We start from the raw sequence: 27,847 nt of genomic DNA, 5'->3' as shown, positions 1-27,847 counted from the left end.
TTTGGCCATTGGTTGCTTCTTGTGTGTGCCCTGACCAAGATCAAACCTGGAACCTTGGCATATCAAGATGATTCTAACCAACTTAACTACCCAGCCATGGGAGAGGAATAACATATTGTGTGCAAAAATGCTTCATGTAATGCCTGGCACAAAAAATGCTAAAAAAAAAAAAAAAAAAAAAAAAAATGTTAGCATATGAATATGGGATGTTGTGTCTCCTGTAAGGAGAGGCCAGTGTTATTTTGGCCCATTAAAAAAATCCATTATTCACTTCACACAGAGTGACAAAATATGTACTCCAAAAGCTACAGTGTTTGTCTTTGGGTGAGTGACAATACAAATGTTCAGAAAAAGCACAGGTTTGGGGTCAAAAAGATTTGCATCTGGAGCTTGGGATCTGCTCATTTTACTCCTGTGACATTGGGCAAGCTGTAAGCACTATAGGCCATCTGTAGAATAGGGCTAATATAGCTGGCCTTGAGGGCTAATGTGAAGTGTCGAGGTAAAGTACCACATGTGCTGCACTCAGTTCATGGAAGTTATTGTTACTGTTCATGGTCCTTCCTCCAAAGACATTGGAATGAAGAAAGACGCCTCTGGAGTCCTTTGTCTCCTCATGGGAGCTTCTCCTTTCCTTTAAAGGAAGCAAGGGCATCGGGGTATGTAGAGTGTGTAAAATATAAATGTCTTTTCGATGTCTGGTTATTCCCAGCTAAAGGAAATAACTAGGGATTTTCTTAGTACTTCATGCTGGTTTGAATGGTATGTCTCTGTCTTCCTTCAAACTTTCAAATAAGAATGGAACAATCTATGCAATAGGCTTAACAAATGCTTTAGAACAGTGCAAAGGTTTTAACTTAAGCACAGTGTGTTGTACTTAAACATGTTTGCAAATAGCATGACTACAAGGTTTTGATTGGCCAAACTCAGTTAAATTTAGGAGTTAATAACCATCAAACATAGTCTCACCCTAATCAAATTCAGATCAAGGAAGACTTTTTCTTTGTTCAAGGTATTTTTTTTTTTACTTCGTGTGTAGAAAACAGGATGTGATGAAAGCATACCATTTCAGCCACATAGGCCTAAATTCAACTCTCAGACTACTTGGCTCGGGCCTCAATTTCCTCACATACACTCGGGGGGGGGGGGGGGGGGGCAGGCAGTTATAGGTCTAACCATGTTCCCCTCTCTAAAACAATTTCTTATGTTGAAGTTCTAACCAGAGGACCTCAGAGTGTGACCTTATTTGGAGACAGGACCTTTACAGAGGCAATCAAGCTACAATGATGTCATTAGGGTGGGTCCTTATCCAAAAGGATGGATGACCTGATAAAAAGGAGATATTTGGACAGAGATGTGCATATGGGAAGAGTGACATGAAGACAGACACCTGCAAGCCAAGAAGAGAGGCCTGGAACAGATCCTTCTCTCATTTCCCTCAGAAGGAATCACCTTCATTTCGGACTTCTAGGCTCCAGAGAATACTTCTCTGAGGTTTAAGCCATCCAGTTTGTGGCATTTGCTACAGCAGCCCTAGAAAATAGGGAGCAACTATACCTACCCCAGAGAGTTATGGTCTGGGGGAGTGAGGCAAAGCAAAGCAAAAAAGAATAAACGATGCTTAATTCTGAATGATATAGTCAGGGGTCATTTGGTCAAATAAAAATAAAGTAACTATTAGCAACACAGAAAATCATAAGAAGATGTACATAAATAACCAACAGGAAATCAAATAAAAATTACTAAAAGGAAATATGCCTGAATGGTGTTTGCATCAGGCAGTGGATTATGGGTGATTTTCCCCTTTTCTCAAATTTGTGTTGATGTAGTTTGAGACAGCAATAATAGAAAGCAAATTTGCCTTTTAGAAAAAAGGCTAAAAGTCTTATGCTAGTGTCAAAAATGACCTGGATCTTTCTATTTTGTTCAATTTTCACTAAACAACTTAGATACACTGGGCCCCAAGTAAGGCACTAGGAATATAGAAGAAAAAAGATGAGGTCCTTGTTTCAGATTTCACTGCCAGCGTTTTCATAAACTTATACTTATTATCTATACCTCTCCATATATGCATAGAAATACAGTATTTTCACTGGATTTTAATCTACCACACAAACACACTAAAGAGAAAAGTTGTGTATCTTATCAGGAAAGTCCGTCTCCTTCACTTCAAATCTTCAAGTTTTGGTCAACTAGATTTTGAGTTCCTTGAACTGTTTTTTTTTTTTGTTTGTTTGTTTGTTTGTTTTTTACTTCATAGCCCATCAACATAGCCTAGCATACAGGGGTGATGAATAAATATTGTGTGATTAAGTGGGCAAATGAATGAATTCATGAAGGTAGTTGCTTTAGGTCTTGAAAGAAAAGCATTGGTCTTCCAGTCCGACATCCTTACTGGAATGGTAAACATCTACACGTACCTTTGCAGATAATTTTCCTTTTGTGCTCAAAGACAAAATGTGGTTAAGTCCACCTTTTATAGGCACGCTGATTAAGCTGACAGGGGAAAGATAACGCAACTGAAACCAACTTTCGAGGGTTTAGAAATAAACTCTCAGTGTATGGAGAAACTTTATACTTCCTCCATCCATCGATCTCCTAGTCCCTCTTCAACTCAGCAAGTCCCAGGGCACATTTCCAACCCCACATTGCTCTGTGCTGAAGCCAAAGCCCTGTTTCCTGCCTCAAAGGCCCTTTGTTTGGGGCTCTCTTTCCAAATCAGCGTATCCTGAGCTTGAACCCTCTTGCTTTTGAGAACTCTGATGCCTTGGCAGCAGAAGATTTTGCCAGAAGGTTTGTGGTCCTAACAGCTTTCAAAAACCTCAATGTGAGGGCATGTCTCTAGCTAAGAAACTCTTTTCACTTGGGGGGCGAGGGGGGGAAGGAGTATTATTTTAAGAGTTGCAAAAACAACTTCAAATTGACTCTTTAGTCGTTAATTGCTACCAGAAGACTGAGAACTTCTTGTTCACTTGTATTTAATTAAGATGATAGTTTTAATCAACTTTAAATGATATTGGTTAATATGCTCTGCTCAATCTCTGGCAAGTTTTGCCTCAGAACACTGGAATGCATTAAAGACAAATATTCAACGTGTTCTTTCCCAATTGGAAAACACCTTCCTAAAGCAAGTGCAGATGGGAAGGCGGCTATCGTGCAGGTGCCATATGGTGCTCTGGAAAGATTCCAAAGCTACTTTTCAAAGATAAGATAAACTGCACCTAATCCACACTGTATATTACAGATGCTATAAATGCAGGCAGCACTCTTTTATAGACTTGTTTGTTCTGAAGCTTGCTAATTATCTATGACAGATAACAGTTCCCAAACAAAAAGTTTTTAGGATGCAGGAGAGATTAACGTGGAAGAACCTGCTCCCTGCCACACATCTTCTAATCTTGGGATGGACCAGTAAGACAGGAATCATTGTCCCCATTTCACAGATGAGGAAACTGAAGGTCAGGGAAGTAAGCTAGCCAACAGAGGGGCCAAGATCTGAGCCCGGAACTGCCTAACCCCAAGACGAAAATCCTCTTTCCATTGAGCACACTGCCTCTTAAATAAGTTTAACACTTTACAACTCCCAGTTTAAAATTGTGAAGCCCTGTGGTGGTGAATTTCTTCCAATCGCCTCTCAAGTCATAACCCTGCGACAGGACTCAACAAAAAATTCAACGTGGGTAAGACCTCCCACTATGCTGTCTTTTTCATTTGATGACCTCAGCAGACCGTAAAGACCATCTAATTCTGCCCCATTCTTGATGACCTCAGCAGACCGTAAAGACCATCTAATTCTGCCCCATTCTTTAAAGAAAAGTTGGGCCAGCAGAGTGTAAGTGATTTGTTTAAGGTCACTAACTAGTGCCAGAACTGGCAATGACTTTGAAATGAGGGGGAAGTACCCCAAAGGTGGAGTAGTGAGGAAGTGGGGTCAGCAGAAACCAGCCTTAAGCATGAACACCCTTTCCCATACATAGGCTGAGAAGAAGGGGAGGGTGCTTTGAAGGAAGTAGACATGATCAAAGGCCAGAAGGCAGACACCTGTGGGGTGGGTCTAGGAAACAATGAGGCCAGCAAGGATGAAGGTGGATGTCAATGAGAACACCTGTGTGCTCAAAATAAGGCTGGCAGGAACTTGGAGGGATGCTGAGAGGGTTGTTCCCTTCTAAAGTAATCCTATTTCTGGAATATTGTCACAAAATGAATATATAGGGGTGAGGAAAAGTAGGTTTACAGTTGCAAGAACGTGAGATACAGTTTATGCTGGTATTATTATTATTGTATTATGTTCCATATGCCCAACTATAAGCCTACTTTTGCCCACCCATGAATTGCTGTGCTTTGGGATGTTATGTTAAGGTTTAAGATGCTTGTAGATTACTGACACGTGGGGCCAACATCTGATTTGCAGAATAACCAAATCCAGAGTTTAAAGGGATACTTTAAAATATGGTATTTAGTGGATTTAAACTTTAATCTGTACAAGGTAAGAATTTTGTTTCCTCTGGATTTTACCCATTTCCAAAGCAGTTAACTTCTCTGAGTCTAGTTTTCCCATCTATAAAATGGGAGTGGGTAGGTGCCACATCTCATCATCATTAGGTACCAGCTACACTCAAGGTGCTCATGAATGTTTGTGAAAATGACGCATCATTACCATTTATTTAGGGGCCTTTAATTATAAGACTGATTAATATTATTAGTGCTAGTAATTACTTATCAACATGAAGCCAAACATAGTTGATGCTGGGCTAAAATTATAGGAAGGTAGATTGTATATTAAGATAACCTTTTGAACAATTAGAACTGCCTCCAAGGAATAAACTCGCCATCACTGGAAGTATTAAGCAGAGGCTTCATACTAACCAAGAAAAGATGATTTAGAGAGGTTGTGTGCCCTGGATGGGAGGTGAGAGTAGGAGGATGGATTATAGTCTTTAAGCCTGAATTTTGAAATAAGATACACAGTTCTGGGGTTAATCCCTAATACCTAACCTCTCTGTGCCCCACTTTTATCATCTGTAAAACTGGAGTAATATACCCATTCCACAAGGATACTGAAGGGACTGAATAAAACACATGAAGTATGAGGAACACATTAGGTGCGCTATACTGTTAGGTCCTTTCTCTTCTGAATCAGACACTTTGGTATTTCAATGTCAGCCCTCTCAGAATGGAGAAGCAAAAGAAACCCAAATAAATATCTAGCAAGGCAAACATACAAACATGCAGTGTGCTGGTACATTAGAGGATTGTTTTAAAGTTTTTCCATAGATAAAAGCAATGATCCAAATACTTTTAAAGTGATAGAATTAAGAACAACTATGGAAATATGATCAAACAGAAAAATAGTTAAAGGAGAAAATCGTTACCTTCCTCCCTTGAAGTGAAAACTTCACCATATTTTAAGAAATAGAGCAGAAACCGGTTTGACTCAGTGGATAGAGTGTCGGCCTATGTACGGACTGAAGGGTCCCAGGTTCGGTTCCAGCCAAGGGCATGTACCTTGGTTGGGGGCACATCCCAGTGGGGGGTGTGCGGGAGGCAGCTGATCAATGTTTCTCTCTCATGGATGTTTCTGACTCTCTATCCCTCCCCCTTTCTCTCCGTGAAAAAATCAATAAAGTATATTTTAAAAAGAAAGAAAGAAAGAAATAGGGATTTCAGCAGAAGTACCCAGTTGGGCAAAAGAATTAGGAAATTCTTCAAGCTGGAAGATTTCATTGTCCTATGTCACAGATGAGGCAACAGAGCTACAGAGAGGGAAAGTTAGTTGGCCAAGGTGACCCAGGAAGTTAGCAACAAAGCCAGGATGTAAACCCAGATTTCTTTGACTCCCAGCTTGGGCATCTTGTCTCCATAGGAGGAGGTCTCTACTCTCCCATTCAGAGGCCCTCCTTAAGGCAAGGCAAGGATGAGAAGAATCATCCATTCTAAATACAGTCCTTTTAAGGTAAGTTAAACTTTTTTTTTTTTTAATAGAAGCAATCATGGTTAGTACAAATTCAGTCTGTTGACCAAGTTCAAAACACTGTATGAATACAAAACTGAACTTAAAATACCTAGGTGCTCTTAGGTTACATACTCCCAATCCTCCCATGTTAGCTAATACTTCATTATGGGCTGTTACAAACTCTAGCAAGCAAAGGTTTTTTTTCCATTTCATCACACTGACTTGCAGGAGGTACGAATTAAGCACCCAGTGTTTAGCTTTATAATTATACTTAATAATAATTCAGCTATTTATAGAAAGAGATACGGTGCCTGTGGCTACTTTAGGGTTTCGGTAGTATAGGTAACAAAAATTTTCTTTTTGCTTCTTGTCTGCATTTTCTAAAATAACTTTTTATTGACATTTTCATCATATACAAGGAAGTTATAATCTACTAAGATGGAACCCCACAAAATTGTGAAACAAGTAAAAAATTTACATCAGAAAGGTCAACACAAAGTGCTATAGAAGCCCAAAGAAGGCTTAAATCTGGCCCTGGCAAGTGTGACTCACTTGGTTGAGCATCATCCCATGCACTGAAAGGTCACCAGCAGATTCTCTCTTTCTCTCTCTCCCTCCCGATCAATCTCTCTCTCTCTCTCTCTCTCTCTCTCTCTCTCTCTCTCTCTCTCTCTCTTTTTCTCTCTCCCTCTCTCTCCCTACCTTCCTCCCTCCCTCCTTCCCTCCTTTCTCTCTCAAGGAAGAAAGGAAAGAAGAAAGAAAGGAAGGGAGGAAGGAAGGAAGGATAGAAGGAAGGAAGGAAGGAAGGAAGGAAGGAAAGAAGGAAGGACGGACTTAATAAAGACATATTTTAAATAAAGACTTAATTCTACTCAGAGAAAATCAGGAAATCAGGAAAGGCAGGGGTGGACTTGAATTGAGTAACAGAGTAGCACATACCAAGCAAAAAGAATGACATGGCAGGAAAGTGCCTGGGCTAGCCACAGACTGGAGCTGTCTGGAACAAGGTATGGAGAGGGGCGTAGAGGGGATGGGAAACAGTGAATAAATAGGGAGTAGAATGGGTTGGTGATAGCCAGATTCTCAAGGATCTCAAACATGCTAAGACATTTATTCTGTAGTAAACAAGGGCATCATAAAAGTCCTGTTTTGGAGGGAAGAACCTATATGACCAGAACTGTCATTTTGATAAATGACTCCTGAAAACTCACTGCATAAAGGATATACAGAGAATCCCCAGCCTGTGTGGCCCAGTGGTTGAGCATCAACCTATGAACCCGGAGGTCATGGTTCAATTCCCAGTCAGGGCACATGCCCCGGTTTTGGTCTCGATTCCACATGGGGGATTTGCAAGAGGCAGCCGATCAAGGATTCTCTCTCATCATTGATATTTCTCTCTCTCTCTCCCTCTCCCTTCATCTCTGAAATCAATAAAATAAAATTAAAAAATTTTTTAAAGGATATACACAGGAGAAACCTTCACCCTATGGAAAAACCTGTAAAGAAATGTTTTCAGCTCTTGATGTATACAGGCAGCCCTTGGCTTATGTTGGAAATCCGTTCCTATTGGCGCTACAAAACTCAATTTTTTTAAGTCGGAACCCACCTACATAGCACCTACATCACTCACATGGAGCACATATACAGCAGTAATGAAGTGAAAGAGAAAAAAAAAAACAAAAACAGATAACAATTCCTGACCTTTACTTGTGGTAAATAAATAATAAAAAACATAAAGCACATATGTATATACGTCAAAATGATGGAACTTTTTAAAAAATATAAATACTGTAAATCGGAGATGGCGAAGTAACAACGAAACGACATGAGTCCAGCATAACCAAGGACTGCCTGTAATAGCATGTGCCTAAAATAGGTTAGAAATAGACTGGAAAAAGAGACGATTCAGAAGACAAAATAAAATTATTGATATATTCATTGCACAAATAGGACTTCACAGTCATATGCTTCAGAACATGTTCCTGTATATTCCTGATGGGATACCCTTTGGTCTCCACAGCTCTATGAGGCAGGCAGGAAGTGAATCATCGACCTCATTTTATCATGCCTACAGTGGCAGTGATTTGCCAAGGGTCACCCAGCAAACGTAACAAAGCTGGAAACAGAGCCCAGCTCAGCAATTAGCTAATTTTTTTTAAATTTAAAAAAAATATCACTCAATGACCAGGTCAAGACATTCGGCCAAGTTTTCTCCATGTGCTGGTGGTGTGTCTATTTTCTCATCCTCTCACCTACTCCTTGAATACAGGAGCCACCTCATGTGTTTCTTGTGTCTCCCTCAGGGCTTTGTATTTCTCTCAATAAATACTAAGGGATAGGTAATTTAGACAACTGAGTCCCAGGAATATTCTCATCTGTAGTTTCTGACAACAGAGAATAGTCAAGAGCCCAGGGTACACTTCCCCATTGGTCTTGTATTTCTCATTCATCACCGGTCCACAGTGGAGGAACAGCCCCCGCTATGACTCCTGTGATCTGAGGTGTCTCTTGCCAGCTGCTCTGCTGCTCTGCATTCTAAGTGGGAAGGCTCTGTACAAACGGGCCTTCTCGGGATCCTGTTTAAGTTTTCCATTGGTCTGTGTTTGTCAAAGCATCATGCCAACTCTGTCAGAAAAAGAAATGCCACAAAACTTCTTTTAGAAAAGGGGAAAAAAGACCCACATTATACACTTGCTCTCATGCTAATCACACCACCACCATTCAAATCCCAGCTGAATAGCAGCCCTACAATAGCCTGGGAAGTACACAGAGCCTTTAACCAAAGTGTGGGCTACTCTGCTCCAAATGCTGCATTTCCCTGGCTTTTACACTCTCCTTCGGAGAAGCCTGATAAGAAGAAGAATTAACAATAAATCTGCAGTTCTATCCCTCGGCAGAAAAGTCATTCCATTTCCGTATGAAATTGGCAGAGCGTTTTCCTGCCTTGGCGTCTGCCCTTTGCTTCTTTCTGAAGTTCCCCAGAATTGGAGCTGAGCTTGTCACTGATACACTTACAATAAAAGTGGATGCATGGACTGAGTGACCAGCACAAAGCAGATTCTAGCAAAGCACTTCCCCTGGAATCTTAACAAGCCATCTCTGCCAGTGACTAACTAGTTGAATTATTAATACAGCGTGTCAACATCCAACTACTCAGAAGAGGAGAGATGGGCATTGCTGACCAGGTTGTGGAAAACTGAAATGAACTCCAACCTCCTCCTCCTTAGAGTTGTTGTAAAATCCAAGCAAGTGAAAAAGCCCCCTACACTATTGCCTACCAGGAAATTATTCAGTCAAGTTCACACACCCATCCCCCTTCCTACCCAGAGGTTTTAAGCCAAATGTCTATCCTCTAGGAATCTATAATGAAATAGGCAACACTAGCAAATGGCTTTAAAACCCAAATCACAGTTGAACACTTAACAAGACTGGATAATTTCATTTGAAAACTTCCTGCAGAAACCGGTTTGGTTCAGTGGATAGAGCGTAGGCCTGTGGACTGAAGGGTCCCAGGTTCGATTCCAGTCAAGGGCATGTACCTTGGTTGCGGGCATGTTCCCAGTGGGGGGTGTGCAAGAGGCAGCTGATCGATGTTTCTAACTCTCTATCCCTCTCTCTTCCTCTCTGTAAAAAAATCAATAAAATATATTTTTTTAAAAACTTCCTGGTTTGCCTGCTTTCTTCATATGCTTATTATGGAAAATAGTTGTCAGTGCAAATTCCAATGCCAGTCTTCCTTGTTGGAAGAAAGCCCATAGATGTTGGTTGGTTCTTATCACAGATGTTCTTCCATTTTCCAGTTGCAGGTCCCAGCAAGTCCCTCAAACTCTGCAAATGCCTCATCTGCAGAATCAATCAGAGCAGTATCTCCCCTTCAGGATTGTCCAATTTGATGAGATATGTGAATATGGCTAACTATAAAGGTTCAAAAATGTTTATTTTCCAGTTGACATTTGGAAATAATGATACCCTGGGTGTGATGGTTTTGATGTTTTGTTTGTGTTAGCTTTTCAGGGCTGGAGAGCTGGAGATCTAGAATGAGAAACATCAATGGAGGCAGGAAAAGGATATTTCCATTCAAATCTCAGGTGCATCCATCATCATTTGGTAGAACTGTTCCAGTGAAAGAGATTATTCATTAATAATAAATGTTTTAATTTCTCAGCTGAGGCCAGCACAACCTTAAATAACCCATTGAAGGAAAAATTATAATTATAGGTTTTCAACCCCATCAATGACTTTAGGGGAATGTTTTAAAGCCCCTGGGAATTCTGCATCTACACGATGCCTGAGATATAGAACCTCCAAAGCAATGATTCACAAGGGTGAGAGCAGCCGATAGCATTGGTACCTGGCTTTCCAAACAGATTTAAATGAGAAGCCCACTAAACCAAAGACTCAAGAAAACTAGTAACACCTTGGAAATATGTTTAAAACCTCAAGCTGCCAGAAGTTCCTCCCTATGATCATGGCATATGCAGTTGCATCAAAAGGAGACACTATGCATTGAATAAAAATATCTACAAGATGACAGCAAGACAAGTGCAATGATGAGAAATAGTATATTAGGCCACACAAGCTGAATTGACTGAAGCAGCTCTATGGGCAAGTGTCTAATGCAATGCACTGTGTGGATGAGAAGCATTCCTGTACTTCCTGCTGTGGTTGCTAACTTGACAACAATGTGGGTCATTTGTGGCAAAGAGGCTACTGGTGGAAGGTCTATTTACTGCATTTAATGAAGGTGCAGCATCCGCAGCCGCTAACCAGAGAAGCTCAAAATTTCTCAATGTGACCCAAAGGTTACACCAAACCACAAGGACAACAGATCGGTCCCACGGTGGCGACCCATTGCTGCTGCCTGCAAAGAGGGACAAAGGCCTAGTTCAAACCCGTCCTCCCTTCTGGGAACCTTCCCATGCTCTTTCTCTCTTCTACATTCACAGAGCTGCTTATCCATTCTGGGATGTTCCACCTTTTCACTTCCAAAGACCCCTCACAGATCCTTTTGAGCCTCTGTCATGTCTGGAAGATGTCTTTATCTACCAAGTAAACTGTTTAAAACCATTTCTCCACTTAGGTTAATCAAAGTATACAAAGTGCCAGTCCCATCTCTGGGTTCATGAAAACGACCAGCAAACCCAGAGAGAACTGGAATGTGTCATTCCAAATTCAACTGCCAAGCAGAATGCAGATGCTCTGAGTTAGTCAGAGCAAGCCAATCGTTGAGACCCCTACAATCCCCATCAGATATCATTAAAGCACTGAAAAGAGCCTAAGATGCCTCATGATTGCCCTAATTGGTCTTTATTAGTTCCACAGTGAAGATCACAGGTCTCACTCATTTTGGACAATGCATCTTGTGTTGCTAGCACGGGGTTGGGAAAAAATTGGGGCTTTAGAGACAGCTGGAAAACATACACAAAAGCGGAGTGGTTAAGATTGGTCTCACAAGACGGACTTCTCAGGCCCCACTCTCCAGCCTTTTGTAGGTTATTTATAACCACTCTGAACCTCAGTTCTGTAAAATGAAGATAGCAGTATTAAGGACTCATAGGAGGATTAAATAAGAGAATGCACACACATTGCTTAAGCCAGTGGGAGGTACAAAGCTAGCACTAGATAAATGTTAGCAACTGTCATTATTTAGTCAGGCTTGAGTCCAAACACCAGCCCCAACACAATATTAGCAGTGAACCTGGGCAAATCATTTACCTCTCTGAGTTGCAAAACCAGGTTATTGACATCTTCCTTCTTCTGTTATTGAAAAGATTAAGAAAGATGTTATCTAAAGCTCCTAGTAATAAAGGTGAATGCCCTTTCCTCACCTCTTGTGATATCTGTGGTTTAATTTTATGTACTTGTAAGTGCAATTTTTAACCTGATGCTCCAATGTATCCCTAAAAGTTTGTATTTGTGCCTTATATTCTTTAACATCTCCAAGTTTCCAATGCATGAGTCTAAAAGATGTGTTGTGATTTAATTTCTGAGATGATAATTATGTATCCAGATGGGAAAGTGTGAATTACCATCCTTATCAGAAACTACAGTTCTAGTACATGGTCTTAAAAACCTTGTAAAGTTGCCCTGGCTGGGTGGCGCAGTTGGTTGGAGTCTTCTCCCTACACCAAAAGGTGGAGGGTTTGATTCTGGTCAGGGCACATATCTCGGTTGTGGGTTAGATCCCCAGACAAGGGGTGTAAGGAGGCAAGTGATCAATGTTTCCCTCTCTTTCCCTCCATCCTTCCCTTCCCTCCTTTCCTTTCTTTCTAAATTTAATGGAACATATCAGATGAGGGGGGAGGGAGGGGAAACTCTTGTAAAGCAGATCCTAAGAATATGTGGGTTTACCAATATTTGTACTTTTAACTGTTTTCAAGGAACTCTGAAGTTCCAACGCTTTTTTCATTTGCTGAGGCAGGAATCTGCTTGTCACAGCCTGGTTTGTGGAAGCATTTTGCTCAGTGGGTGAGCAGGTCTGGCTGACCACCCAGCTCTCATTTCCCAGTCATCTTTATTGTCCTCTGCTCACGCATCTTAAATTAGTAACATTATTAAGTTGATTAAAAACTTTGTTTCTTTGTGAAAAATGCCCTTAAGAACAAAGCAACACTATGGTGGTTTCATGAATATGTTAATTCCAGTCTTTGGTAAAACTTTTGTATTTTTTCCTTACATATTTTAATTAATCCTAATATGTTTCTGAGATGGTACAGCCACTATGGAAAATAATTTGGCAGTTTCACAGAAAGTTAAACATCAAGTTACCATATGATCCAGCAATTCTACTCCTGAGTATATACACCCAAGAGAATTGAAAACACATGTCCACACAAACATCTGTACGTGAATATTCCTAGCAGCACGATGCATAATAGTAAAAAAAAAAAAAAATGGAGATAACCCAGATGTCCACTGACTGATAAGTGTATAAATTAAATGTGGTATGTCCGTCCAATGGAATATTATTTGGCAATAAAAGTAAATGTAGTACTGAGACATGCTAAATGCACACAATACAAGATGGAAAAACCTTAACACATAATGCTAAGTGCAAGAAGCCAATCATATAAAGCCAAAACATATGATTCCACTGATACAAGAAATGTTCAGAATAGGCAAATCTATAGAAAAGAAGGTTGATTAGTGGTTGCCACGAGATGGAGGGATGAAGAGGGTAGTTAAGCAGTGATTAACATGAGTATAGGTTTCTTATTGGAATGATGAAAATGTTCTAAAATTGATAGTGGTAATGATGGCCCAACTCTGAATATACTAAAATCTGGCAAACTGTAAACTTTAAATGGATGAATTGTACAGTATGATGAAAAAAAAAAAAAAAAATATATATATATATATATATATATATACATATATACACACACACACACACACACACACACACACACACACACATATATATATATATATATATATATATATATATATATATATATATATATAAAACTAATATGCAAATTTTCCCCTCAGGAGTTCAACCAGGACCAGAAGTTCAATCATTTGCTATGACTATGATGTGCACTGACCACCAGGTGGTGGTGCGGAATGAAGGAAGGCCCTGACTGGTAGCTGGAAGGCCTTGATTGGTCCTGATTGGTCCTGATCGCCAGCCAGGCCTAGGAGCCCTACCCATGCACGAATTTCATGCAAAGGGCCTCTAGTATCTCAATAAAACCTTCTAATATGCCATTTCTACCCAAGAAAAACCATCTCCATCTCTGTAAATCAAGAGCATTTCTAACAGTCCATTTATTTTAAGGGGCATGTGAGACATTTAAAAAGATAACTACAGCCTCCCTTTTCTAACTAGACTATGATTGTAAAGATGCACTGACTAATCCTAGCACATGGGCTTTGAAAGTCTTCCATAAACACTGCATTGGAGGTGTCTATGGAAGGAGCGGCAAGGCCACAGTTCAGGAGTTCCCAGCCAGGAGTCAGGAACCACCTGTAATCTCTCTCTTGCCCATCCCCATCCCCTCTCTCTCCAATGCCTAGGGTCAGCTCTCACCTGCTTCCCAGCTGGTCTCCCCTCTTAAATTTTTTTTTCACAAATATGTTCATCTAAACGTTGTCTGTAAAACCTTTATACTTTGCTCTACATATTTTAACTAACTTTGTTATTTCTAAAATGGTGCAGCCACTATGGAAAAACAGTTTGGCAGTTCCTCAAAATTTAAACATGGAGTTAACCCTGTGACCCAGCAATTCCACTCTCCGCTTTATATTGTGTTTCATTTCTATATGAAATTTTCCATAATAAAAGAAAAACGAAAACAAAAATAAAACTTTATTTGCTCTGCTGGTGCTCCTAAATAAAGTTCAAGTTCCTTTGCTGCCTGCCATTTGCAGCCTGCCTTTCTAATAAGTTTGCTTCAACCTCTTCCTTCAGCCCCACTCAATGCAAATACACCACCCTTACCTGCCCAGTACTCACCCTTCCCAAGTGTATCACCTCATCTCAGCATCTGCTGTTCCTTGGCTACAATACCCTCTCCCCCTTCATGGCTTATGAGCTATTTTCTCTCTTGCAGGACCCAGGTCCATGCCCTTAAGCAAACTTCATCCTTCTTCACCAAACTGTTATACTCCTTCCTTACCACAACAAAGTCAGCATCTCTGTGAGTGTGTGTGTGTGTGTGTGTGTGTGTGTGTGTGTGTGTGAAAATCATGCAAATGTTTCCCATTCACCTGCCTTGTATTCTTAAAGGGCAAGGAACCCCCTGGATCTAGCATACAGTAGGTGCTCAAGAAATATTTGCAAAGGATGTACACTTGAAAAGACAGACACAAACATAGACTTCATTAAATAGACTCTAGAAATTATATGAGTGATACAGCAAACTAATTTGGGAGCCAGATATAAAGAAAGCATCAATGAGAAGGCTTCCTTCTTGTCAATGTAATCATGTATATTATGTTTTAGGGATACATAAACAGGAACCAAACCATACTGCTTATTATGACAAGGTGCCTATACTGATTTGCATTTCTCTACAGAACTCTCTAGGCATATAATTTTGTTAATTTGTAACAAACCTCAAAAACACACTTCCCACCAATACTCTGATTGCAATATATACTTTCAAAGCGCACAGAAATCACCAAGTTCCTTTCAAAAGCTTCCAACTGGGTCTTATGTGTGTTATTTAGCTTGGTTTGTTTTAAATTTGGGAATTTTAATGCAGATCATAATTTATAATTTAATCGGGACCTGAGGGAAAAATAGTTTCACAAGGATGTTCAAGAACCTGACATGGACTTCTTTTGAATGACCACCAATTAATGCATGACCTTGAGAAAATTATTTAATCTGAGACTCAGTTTCCCCCTCAGTCAAATTAAGAATAATTTCTTCCTCAAGAAGTCGTGAAGCTTTTAAAAAAGCAAAAACTTCAAAAACATGGGTTCTCTTTCTCCTTGGATACATCACTTGAAAAAGATGGTGCCTGTTTGAGCTCAGATCAGTCAGCAGCTATCTTTGGTAACAAGCACTTTCTAGAACATGCACCAGTTTGAAGAAAAGTAACATATCAAAAACAGCCTAGTTCTTCAAATGTGTCCCATGCATCTCTGGCCTCACTCAACTATCACCCACTGATTAAATCAAAAGTTAAACCTGTTTGTCTTGTTCCTCCTTTAATTGACCCAGGCAAGAGAAAGAAGAGACTATAGCTCTCAGGACAGTGCTGCCTCCTAAATGGTATCAAATTTCAAACTGACAGAGTAAACACCAGAAAAGCAACACCTTGGAAAGCCAACACCTTGATTCTAGGCCTTGCTCTTCCAGGATCACTGGATGATTGATTACTCACCAACCATTCCAGGCCTCAGGTTCACTATACCTGAACGCACTGAGTAGGACTCCAGGGCAGATGACAGCAGCTGCCACCTGGTGAGTATGTGTGCATCGTGCCCTATACCAGGCACATCCTCACACCCACATATGCACACATTACCCCATCTTACAGATGAGGAAACTGAGACCTCAGAGAAATTCAGTAACTTGCCTACATTTATGTAGCTAATAATACTAAGTAAACTCGCATCTATCTGGCTCTATATAGCCTGTGCTTTACCCCTCAGACCTCCCATCCCAACCTTCCCGTGTTCAAAGACTGAGATTTAAAAAATGACTTTGGAATTGTTGATAATGAGATTGATAGCTCCAAGGTGCTTTCAAATTCCATGAATCTGGGCAATGAAGAACTGCTCTGATGATACTTTCTTTATTATGTCCAGAGAGACTCATTCAGCACACTCTAAGCTATTTTGTAATTATTTATGAGAATCGTCTCCTCCACTACTCAAAATGATCCTCAAGGTAAGACTCATATCTGTGTCCTCTATTGAGCCTCATAGAACATAGTGTACATATTCGGACTCAATAACATTGAAATAAATTAAATGGATTGAAATAGAAAAGAGTCTTCCTTGCATTATTTAAATCAAGAAGTGGGAAACAAACTAAGCTGACAAGTGCTGTGGTGAGTACCTAGTAGCTGGGTGCCCTTGTGCAAGTTACTTAACCTCTCTGAGCTGCAGCTGCCTCATCTGTACTATAAAGGATCCAATATCTGTACTATATGGTTAGCAGGAATAATAAATATGAACAGTTACTTCTTCCTTCAACAAATGTGTGAAGTACCCTGGATAACAAAAATTTGATCATTTTCAGTCACAGCTGTTTTATTTAGTTGGGTTTTTCCCTGGGCTGCCAAAAGATACAGGGAAGAGTTGATGCTAAAACAGACCATTTGTCCAAATCCCCTCCCACTCTTCTAAGATGTATTTGTCTTTCTCTAAAGATGATATGGCCCTCTTCTTTTCAAGGGTGAGGAGGCAGCCACCGAAGGCCATTAAGGTTTCTACACTGGAACTTTCCTAGATCAGAAAGCCTGCTCCTGCATTTCTTCAGCTAATGGGAAACATTTGTGTTCCCCTGCCTCTTTGCTTTGCTTAGGAATCTCCTCACAATTTTTTCTCCTCATATATTTCAGGCTACTCTGTTGCCAAAAAAATGAAAGAGGACTTCACAGAACCATGGAGGAAGGAAAGGAAATCACTACTATTACTATGAATAATATCAGCAACACAATACCTGATAATGATATCAACTCTTCAAAGTGCTTTCAGATCCATGATCTCATCTGAGAGTCCTCACCCAAGGGTGTCACTAGGTTTGCTTGTTTCTTTCACAGATCAGGAAACTGAAGCATGGGAAGGTTAAATAATTTTTGCCCACATCACATCTATCTTAGCTTTAAGTCAAGATGCTAAAATTCATCTGTGTGTGAATCCAAAGCTTGCATTGTTTCCACAATATTTGCCAAGCTAACTGCAATCTTTTAAAGGCTCTACTGGGAGATCTAATGTATTCCATTCACGTTTTACTCATACACAAACTTCAGTATCTCAAAAGAAAATATTTATAGAGTTAACACCTCATTCATCCAAAGTGGTCAGTTAGCTGGCAACTTCAACTACCTAGAACTCAGTGCAGAACCCGGAAATAAAAACAAATCTCAGCCTCTCAGCAATTAGGAGACACCACCAAGTCCTTGCACTAAAATCACAGGAGACCTCAGGGTGGCACACACAGGTAGTTTTTTTGTTTTGTTTTGTTTTGTTTTGTTTTGTTTTGTTTTGTTTTGAAAGAACTGTAACAAGCTCAATTGTCTTTACTGAGAAATGGGGGGGAAAGTACAGTATGGACAATCTAACAATGTGGAAAGTGCCAGAACATTCAGTGCAGGGACAAAATGCCTTCTACCTAAGTCCACTGCCCTTAAGAGATCAGCTGTTAAACAGCATAGTGATCCTCAAAGTGGCTTTAAAAGAATCACCAGAAGCTTTGATAAAATACAGAATCCCAGTCACTGGCCCAAGGCCTACTGAATCTGACTCTCCCAGGAAGGGGTCTGTGAATCTATATTTCACACCAGATGGGTCGCTCATCTATAAAAGGGAACCAATATCTATACTAGCAGGTATTCCCAAATAGATTATTACTCCTCAAATAATGTGTACTGAATGGAGTTGACACACAGGGTAGGGTTTCTCCATAAATATAACTGCCTACACAGGGAAGGACTCTGACTACGGTCTTGTTAGCATCATCCTCTGACCAACGGGGCTTGCTCAAAGAACTGCACAGGACGGGGAAAGAAAGAATCCGAAATGGACAGGAAGTCCAAAGGGCTAAAAGTGGAAAAGGCCACCAACTCTGACTTTAGCAGTCTCTCTTAAAGGCAGCTACACCCCCATGGTATATCTCTTAAGTATGTGAGAAAGTTAGGGAAGAAGCAGCAAAGAAAAATACTAGCCATTCTGGACAATGAGGAAATGGGAAGTCAGCTGGAGTTACCTACTAAATGGAGGTTCCTTTGTGATTTCAATCCATGCAGGGTGCTCAGCTAGGTGGTTCACCAGTTGACTAATGAAAATCTGTTTCTATATTCTGTGGTTCTATATTAAGTTATCAAAACCAAACTGAGTTATTAAAAACCCATAGTGAATATCATAACTGAGCAACAGAAAGAAGGAAAGTCACATTGACTTACTTGTTTGCTGTGATTACTATAAACTTCAGGGGGCAGGTGAAAGGGCACATCCAGCCAAGGAAAAATCTGGCCTGTTTCTCAGCATGTTGGTTAACCAAGAAAAGTGCTTACTCTCTCTCCAGAATGAACACCAATGTAAGCACATTGTAGGCATTAGTTCTTTGGTTAAAAAAAAAAATAATAAGAGAAGCAATTACCGGGTTTCTACATCACAATATCTACCAGCACAGACCCATACTTGTAACCACTAACGTGGATCTGAGAGATTATCTAGTACCTCCACTTTGTTGCAACGGTAAAGAACTTTTGTTTTCTGGTAGGGAATGAACAGGAGTCAAGACCTTCAGACCAAGCTGACTATCACCTGCTTCCTTAAACATCTCCCATCCCTACCATAAGCTCAGCTAACCTACCTCCTGATATCAAAAGCCAAATGAAGAACAGTTTTTCTGAACAAAAGAACTTTTTCTAAAGTGGATTAGATGGTGCCCTAGCTGGGTAGCTAAGTTGGTTAAAGCTTCTTCTCTACTAGTAAACACTGAAGTTGAGGATTTGATCCCTTATCAGGGCACATTCAAGAGTCAACCAATGATTGCATAAAGAAGTGGAAAAAATTTCTCTCTCTCTCTCTCTCTCTCTCTCTCTCTCTCTCTCTCTCTCTCTCTCATTTCCAATAAATAATTACATACATATATACATATTTCAAGAAGCTACCTTAAAATCTAGGGCTTTAAGAATTCTGCTACCATTTAGATCAACAATGAATGGAAAGCATCTGTCCTCAACTTACTGGGCATATGTGCCATTCTGCTATTTCAAGAGAATAGTTTATGGTCTTCACTATAATATCATTACTGAGAATTTACTTCATGGTCTCATTTACCAATAAGACACAATATATGAAGACAATCACAAAACCTTCATCTAGGGCTCCAGATTATAAATCTCTTGCAACTGTCCAAGTCTCTAGATACCACAAAATACATTTCACATCCAGCATTTCTTCTGATCCTCACAGTAACGTCGTTAATGGCCATTCTGATCCCGTTTTGCAGATGAGCTAAGTGGACTCAGACAACGAAGGGCCTTGAACAAGGTCTGCAGGACAAAAAGCTGAAACTGTCTACAATTGCCTACCCAGCAAAGTGCATGGGTTAGAAGGAGGAACTCAATACATAACTAGGAAGGGAGACAGAAGAGGGAAGGCATGACACAGAAACAGAAGCTCAACATCGATTTACCAAATCTCTGCATTGCACTACAGCCATGTACTTCTTTGTGTTCTTTCTTTGGAACCATTGTCTCATGGGGGTAAAAGGTGGCCTCAAAATCTGGGAATCACTTAGTACTAGACCTAGCTCTGAATCACAATAATGCCATGAAGCAACAAGGCCACACCACTGACCAGAAGAGTTGAACTGCCTTTATCCATCTGCTTAGGTACAGATGGGTAACTAGAAAATGTGGAGAGGCAGGATTTTCTGCAAACTGAGCTTCAGGATTTTCTGATGATAATCTGAGTTTGGGGATTTTTCAGATAGGACAGGAGAGGGGGATGGCCCCCAGTCATGCTCCTGAGAATTAGGGATCAACCCATATCAACTTCAGTATGAGTCTCAGTCTTTCTCTTCTCCGACATTTGGTTTACTCATCTATGAAATGGAAATAATCTCTTCAGTGAAGAGTATATAAAGTTATTTATATAAAAGTTATTTATATAAAAAAGAGGTAAACAATAGTAAATGTACCTCCCTTCTTGCCTGAGAATATTCTCTGCTGTTCTCATGTAACTTCATACACCAGAACCAAGGCACAGAAAACAGGAGGCATATATATTACTTAGTAGCAGGGATAACAAAATCAATTTCAGGACAACTTCCATGCAAAGATTCATAAGTGTATTTAGAAAAGCAATTAGTCAGTGAAGGTGAAAATAGCTGTTCGATGGGAAGTAAATTCCCTTTGGTGTTCACTGACACCAGACCATTTGGGCCTTCAAATAAGAGAGGACTTTTGTGGGTTTTTCTTCACCAAGAATTTTATGTGGAACAAGTTAAACTGCTTGTGTATTTCCACTTGCATAACACTTTTAGAGCACATGAGCTTTTATGTTTTTTCCAGATACAAGAAGATGAAGCTTGGTATATATTCCTGTGAGAAAATAAACAGAAAACTATGTCTCTTTTTAATATATTAGTGCTCTATAATCCAGACCATATGATCAAAACCATATTAAAAATTAAATCATACTGACAGTCTAGGGCAAAAAGTGAAGCAAGTAGAAACAATTTTTTTTTAGGACTGTGTTATGTAGAATATTAAAATCACATGTTGTGTTATTAATTTTCTTTTGGAAGCCAAATAGAGTTCTCTCACATAAATTTCTCAAGTCAATATTTACCTTACAGTTTCCCCCATGAAAGTTGTTAGAAGCATTTAATTAGTGGTATTGTCATTAGGCCAATCTATAGGTTTGATATTGATAACAAGCCACTTTGAAATGACTTAATTGACATGGCTTTAATGGCAATGTACATATATTAAGCGGATAGCTACGTGTGTCTTACAATAAAATACAAGGTCCTGTCATCATTCCTTTTTTTAAGGTAAACAAAAATCACTTATTCAAACAGGCCAACAGTGAGTAAACATAATAAGCAACGAGGCTTAGGATATCAGCTTTTGGGAGTGACACAGGGAGCCCAGGCAGATGAAACATACCCCTTCCTCATACCTTCCATGCACAACAGAGCAGCGTGGGGTTTCTGTGCCCTTGCCTACAAGAGAGCTGATAGGTGTGTCTTTTCACAAATTCCTTCACACTCTTGCTCTTTTAATAATAATACACCATCTCTTGGGACTGGAGGAGGAGAGCAACCAGGCTGCACAAAGGCTGTCCAGCGTGTTCTTGCTGGGCTTTCATAATCACAAAGTAAGAGGTAGGGAAGGACATGGCACCAGCTGGCAAGAAAGAGTTCACTCCACCACCAACCAAACTTGCCAGTAAACACTGGAAGCTCCAGGCAAGTTTACAGCAAACAGCTTCAATGTGTTTAGTGCTTCCTGAGTCTCCCCCAGGCCCAGGGAGGGTCTTTTAAAAATTCAATAGCTTGGCAAAGAAAGTTCTAGCCTTCCCACTGTGCATGATAATAAGCCAGCCGCCTCAGGAAGGTGGGCCCCCCAGTGACAGTTCCTTTACATAGCATCTTAATGTTGAGTTTCCATGAAGAGGTGGGAATGGGATTTGCAGTCAGCTTCCTAGCTCTGCACAGAGCACCGTTTTAACCCTAAACCCTCCCTCCACGTAGCTACAGGGGGCCAATCTTATGTTTAAACTCTCTTTTAAGAGTCGTCTCTTTCTTTGACTCTCAAAATCTACCATGGACTGGCAAGCCAAGGAGGGATGGACTTCAGGAAGGGCTGTGCTACAGAAAGTCCTAAGAGAGGGAATGTGCACAATCTGCCCGGACAAATGCATTTCAAAGGGGACTGAAGCCTCGGTGCAGGAGTTCTATTTGGAAGGGACTGAATCGGGAACACAGATGTTACTCAGTTAGCAGAGTTGGCAGAACAGCTCCTGGACCAAATCCGAGTTCTTAATGCAGGAAGAGGCCTTGGAAAGCAGCAAGTTGAACCCACTCACTGACATGAGGAGGAAACTGAGGCCCATGAGGCTGCTAGGTGGCACACCCAACAAGTGGCAGAGAGGCAGCGCTCTGATGGCAAGTCCTAGGCGCTTTCCATTACACCATGATTCGCTTTTTTTTTTTTAATTAAAAAATAAATAAAAATTCTACACTGACTTCAACCTTGGAACTCCTGTAGATTCGTGTCAATAGCTTTTCCCCTCCCCTCACGGAGTTCATAAATCCTTCCCCTCCCACTCCCATTCCTTTCACTCCCACAGTCCTTCCAACTATTTGGATAAACAGACGTGGACTATCGCCCGACTGTTTTGGGGGTGCGTTCAATTTATGGTCCCAAAACTTGAACGTGACTTGCTTTCTCCCCCAGTGCCTCAGTTTCCTCGTCGGTGAAATGGGGCTTCTCCCCCGAACTGCAGAGTCAGGGAAGAGAGCTGGTTAAAATGACCACCTTGCACACAGTAGGCGCTTAAGAAGTGATGGCAGCATAGGGACCCCCCACCAAGACCCTAGAGACCGCCTTCCAAACCCCTGGGGGGCGTTGAGGAGAGGAGCAAATGGAAAGGCCAGCTTGCAGGTCTGGCGGGGCCAGGGCAGCGGCGGCGGAAGGGGCTGGATGTTTACATCCAGTCAAGGGAAGGCAGCTCGCGGCTCCAGGCGGGAGCCCAGAGCTCGGGCAAATCTATTTTACTTGGGCGGAGGGCTACCACCTAGGCGCTGATTCTAGATCATGGTTCAACCCACTGCCCCTATTCTGAAAGGCGGAATCCACATCTTCCGTGGGAACTCCAAGTGGGACGGTTTTTAAGGAGCGGGTTTACAGGAGCCCGCGAAACCCTAAGCACGCCCAAGCATTCATGTGCAGGCCGGAAAGTCGGTGGGATCGGGGAGGGAGCGGGCCAGGGGGCCAGAAGGGGAGCGAAGGATTCCCCCAGAGACGCAGCGCGGGCCTCCCGGGGCTGACAGCCCGGCGGCGGTGCCCGGAGACGCGGCTCCACGCCAGCGAGGAAGCGCCGAGCCCCGCGCGCAGGCACCCCGCCGGGCTGGGATCCGCGCCGAAGGGGCCGCGGGGCAAAGGGGCCAAGGGAACAGCGGGGCTGCGCTCACCCATAAAGAGGCAAAAGAGGTCGAGGCAGATGAGCAGCGCCCGCTTACTGCCGCCCTTCCTCGGGTTGTTGTTGAGCGCCGGGCTGCCGCCGTTCTTGCTCTCCGGGACGATCGCCTTGTCGTACTTGTAGTTTTGCATGGCGCTGGCTGCGGCGCGATCCTCCCGCCCCGCGAAAGACGCTCCGCAACAGCGGCCACACACACACCCGGACGCGGGGATCGCTTCCCGGCCGAGGCTGCTCCGGAGAGTCGGCGGGTCGGCCCGGGTGTGGGGAGCGGAGGGAGGCGAGAGGGCGGCTTCGCTGCCTGCTTCCAACGCAGACTGTGGTGTGTTCTGCTCCCCGTTGGGTGCCTCTGCTTTCTTCCTCTCTCAACCCCAAATCGCTGGAAAGTCCAAGGGGAAGAGAGCCAGATCCCGAGCAGAAAGTTTTGCAGAGCTGCGCTGCTCGGGGCGCGCGGGGCTGGCGTGTGCCCGGGGGAGTGCGCGAGCGAGTGGGCAGCGCGGGCGCGCGGCCACTGTCCTCCGCAGCTGGCGACTTAATGAATGGGAGCTGCAAGGAGCCCGGCCACTCCGGAGCGCCAGCCCCAGCTCCAACTTTTCCTCCTCCTGCTGCTGTCGCCGCCGCCGCGGCTGCTGTTGTGATCGCCTTAGGTTTGTTTTCTGCACTTTTATTTCACGAGGTCCTTTAAAAAAAAGAGAGAGAGGGAACGAGAGGGACCTCCTCACTTGGCTCTGAAGGGACTCAGAAAGCACAGCCCCTTCCTTAAGCTGCCTAAGACGTAAGATAATTAAGGCCACATTTTCCCCCACCCCCTTCAAAAAAAAAAAAAAAAAATCCTAAAAGGAAAAGTTACTCTCAAAGTAGAGAATCAGGGAGCCCCTAGCGTTCAGAAACATCAGGTTGTCACACACACAAAATAAAAATAAAAATAAAATAATAATAATATATATGTATAAAGAAACATTTTCTTGCTGGGCTTGGATCAGGCAAAAGTTAAGGCTGTACAGCTAAAATGTACTTCTCACAAGTTTGGGGCTTTCAAATCTTTTTTTTTTTTATAATCTCCAAGTCTTTATTTTTATTTAAATCGCATTTTCCTGAAAATATTCAAGGAAAACTGTGTGGTTGGTTTGTTTTGTGTATTTTTGTTTGTTTGTTTGTTTTCAGAAGCTCTTAACACCCAGCACGAATTCCCACTCCATTCTGAGGATAGTAACATGAAAAAGATTACAGGACTCTGGAGCTAGACTCAGTGAATTTGAATCCTGGCTGTGGCTCTGTGCCTCAGTTTCCCCACATGTAACTGCAGATGGTAACTCTCATATATAGTGTAATTGTGGAGATTTAATTAGTAATCTACCTAGAAAACTGCCAGGGGTATAGGAAGTGGTCTAATATGGATTCCATGAGTTTGACTCCTGTTGCTGGGGTGAGGGAGGCTCAAGCCTCCAGCCCCTGTGCCAGGGGTGCCTGTAGCACAGTGGGGTGGGGAGAAGCCAGGCCAGCAGGAGTACTCCCTGGAGATACTATCTTTAACTTGCATTTGGGGGCAATCTAAGCTTTGCCTTAGGTTGTTATATTGCTTTTAAATTATTTTATGTGACTTAATCACTTCCAGATAAACATTCACAAGGCAAGGGCCTTCCCTTATATTTTCTGTAGTGCCTAGCAGAGAGTTAAGTACACAGTAGACAATAAATGAATATTTCTTCCAGATTTCTCTTTTTATACATCCTGTAGCTTTTTAATACTTGATATGGGGTTCCATAACCCTATCAGCCACTTGCCCTTTCCTTCTCTCTCTCTCTCTCTCTCTCTCTCTCTCTCTCTCTCTCTCTCTCAATTGCTTTTTTAGAAAGTGAGGAAGGGAGGGAGAAAAACAGAAACATTAATGTGAGAGTGAAACATTGATCAGCTGCTTCCTGCCTGCCCCCTACTGGGGACTGAGCCTACAACCAGGGCATGTGCCCTGACCAGGAATTGAACCAGTAACCTCTCAGTGGATGGGAGTACACCCAACCAACTGAGCCACACACCTGCCAGGGCCACTTGCCCTTTCTCAAACAGGCTTTTCACAGTGCAGCCCTTGCCCCTGTACTCCCTTGTCCTATAATGCACATCTGTTGCTTCTCTAGCTCCCACAATGCTCTCTTGCTTTAAGGTCCTCTGAAATGTTACCTTCTCTGGGACCCTTTCTTGACCCCTGGACAGAATTAACTTCACCTTCCACACTTTGTCCTAACACTCTGGTAGCACTTGTCTGATTCGGGTTTACAGGAATCAATTCGGTGTCATAAGACTAGTCCACTCTATAAATTACCCGCTTCACGGCATCTCCTCAGTACCTGGCACACGGCTTAGTGGCTGCTGAATTAAGCTCAAGTCCAGACTGGATAACAATACGACAAAGAAAGGCCAACTCGCTGTTTTTCTGGAATCTGAGAGTAAATGAATCTTCAAGACAATGCTGAAGCAAGGACACAGTACCAAAGAGGGGAAAAAAAATATATATATATATATAGCAGCGAGTAAAAGCCAGGGTAACTAACAGAATAGATTCCTTAGGTAGCTTTTCAGTGAGAAATGTCTTCTTTTGAACTGTCAAAGTAGCAGAAACAATACAAGGTTGATTTCACCATTATTGACAATGTAAAAGGAATGCAAGGATCCCAGTGTCTCACCCTTGCCCATCCAGCCTTCTTTGCAAAAAAAAAAACAATCTAAGTCGCCAAACCATATATATGAAATTTCAACTTAAAAGTGCTTACCTTCCTAAAACTACACCTTACTGTGATCTTTTCTTTCTTGGAATTCGAAAAGTCCTTGGGCATGTGTGCTGTCAAGAAGGCCACTTATGCCCTGGCAGTTTGGCTCAATGGACAGAGAATCAGCCTGTGGACTAAAGGGTCCCAGGTTTGATCCTGGGCACATACCCAGGTTGTGGGCTCCAGTCCCAATAGGGGGCATGCAGGAGGCAGCCAGTCAGTGATTCTCTCCCATCATTGATGTTTCTATCTCTCTCTCCCTCTCCCTTTCTCTCTGAAATCAATAAAAGTACATTAAAAAAAAGAAAAGAAAAGAAAAATGAAGGCCACTTATATACCACTGTATACTACTCTGTTCTGTTATTGGAATTGTATAGTTATGTCTCTTCACCTTATCTGTGAAATGACTTTTATTAATTTAAGAACAAACATTTTTAAAAGCCAGGTTTTTACTGTAGTTGAATAATATCATAACTCACCAATCATTGTTGTTATAGTGTAAGATTGTTAACTTTATAGGCACTAGATTGAATACTAGTTTTTGCTTTAATTAAATACTATCATTTTGCAATGGATGCTCAAATGATAGTTTTACATTTCCATTTACAAGAGTCTGTGGGCTATTTTTTTTTTTTTCATAACAAAACGACCCTAGTGTTAATTGATGCATGAAGTTGTATGCAAACAAGTATACTTGGATAACTCTTCAAGGGAACAGAAACTATAGAGGTTCATTAAAATTGACTTGAGCAAGTCATAAATATTGTGTCAGTATCATTCTTCAGATAATAGAAAATAAAATAGCCTTCCAAATACATAAATCTGATGGCCTTTTTGATTTAAACCCCAAATTGAACAATCTACCTAGCAAGTAATGCCACAGAACAGACTTGATAGTTTAGAATGGTGTTATTTAAAAGTAATTAAAATTCCTGGTAAATGTAGCTTACCAAAATTCACACCTAAAATGACAGCCAGATCACTAAACTAGTCTGTATAAAAACTATAACATCAGGCAGGATAGATGCCTTTTTAAGATTAACTTATTATGTGTGGCAATGACAGCACATCATTCTTAATAACTGGCACCTCCCAAGAGACAGAAATAGCCTTCATTCCTAAAATCTCTTGTTACCTCATAATTTTATTTCTCTCTTTTTAACCCCTAATGTTCAATCATTCTATAATTAATCATTTAAATTTTTTTTTTTCAAAGAGGCATGAATTGGCTCTGGAAATGTTTAAGGGAGAGATAACTGAGTTCCCTTCACATAAAGGTATATATAGTCCAAAGGTCAGAGCCCAAATTTCCAAAGCCATTGAAATTCAATTAAGAAGACAGATTAGTCCAAGCCAGTTTGCCTTGTGGATAAAGCATTGACTGGCAGACTGAAGAATCCCAGAGTTTGATTCCTGTCACCAGCACGTACCTCGGTTGCAGGCTCCATCACCCACCGTGGTCTAAGTGCTTGTGGGAGGAAACCAATCAATTTGTCTCTCTCACATCAACGACTCTCTCTCTCTCTCTCTCTCTCTCTCAAAATCAATGGAGAAAAGTGTGTGGGGGGTTGTTAATTAATCCTCACAAAAAAAAAAAAGAGAGAGAGAGAGAGAGAGAGAGAGAGAGAGAGAAGGAGAAGGGGGAGGAAGAGAAGGAAGAGGAGGAGGAGGAGGAGGAGGGGGAGGAGGAGGAGGAGGAGAAAACAACAGATGAGTTTGGGCTAACTAGTACCCATTTATCCAGCTTCAGGTTTTCAATTTACATTCCACCTTACATTTTTACTAAATGAAA

General features: G+C 41.5%; 1 protein-coding gene across 1 annotated transcript in view; it reads right to left on the bottom strand.

The window, feature by feature from the left end:
- The window catches only part of PLPP3 (phospholipid phosphatase 3), a 76,807-nt gene extending 52,758 nt beyond the window's left edge, over window positions 1-24,049 (bottom strand). Inside the window, exon 1 of the mRNA XM_084872571.1 lies at window positions 23,289-24,049. Coding sequence (XP_084728697.1) covers window positions 23,289-23,427 — 139 coding nt within the window. The 5' untranslated portion in view covers window positions 23,428-24,049. The remainder of the gene's footprint in view (window positions 1-23,288) is intronic.
- Between the last annotated feature and the right edge of the window lie 3,798 nt (window positions 24,050-27,847).

Source organism: Pipistrellus hanaki (genome assembly GCF_964339955.1).
Source record: "Pipistrellus hanaki genome assembly, chromosome: 2".
Classification (NCBI taxonomy): Eukaryota; Metazoa; Chordata; class Mammalia; order Chiroptera; family Vespertilionidae; genus Pipistrellus; species Pipistrellus hanaki.
This window is presented reverse-complemented; position numbering and strand designations above follow the sequence as displayed.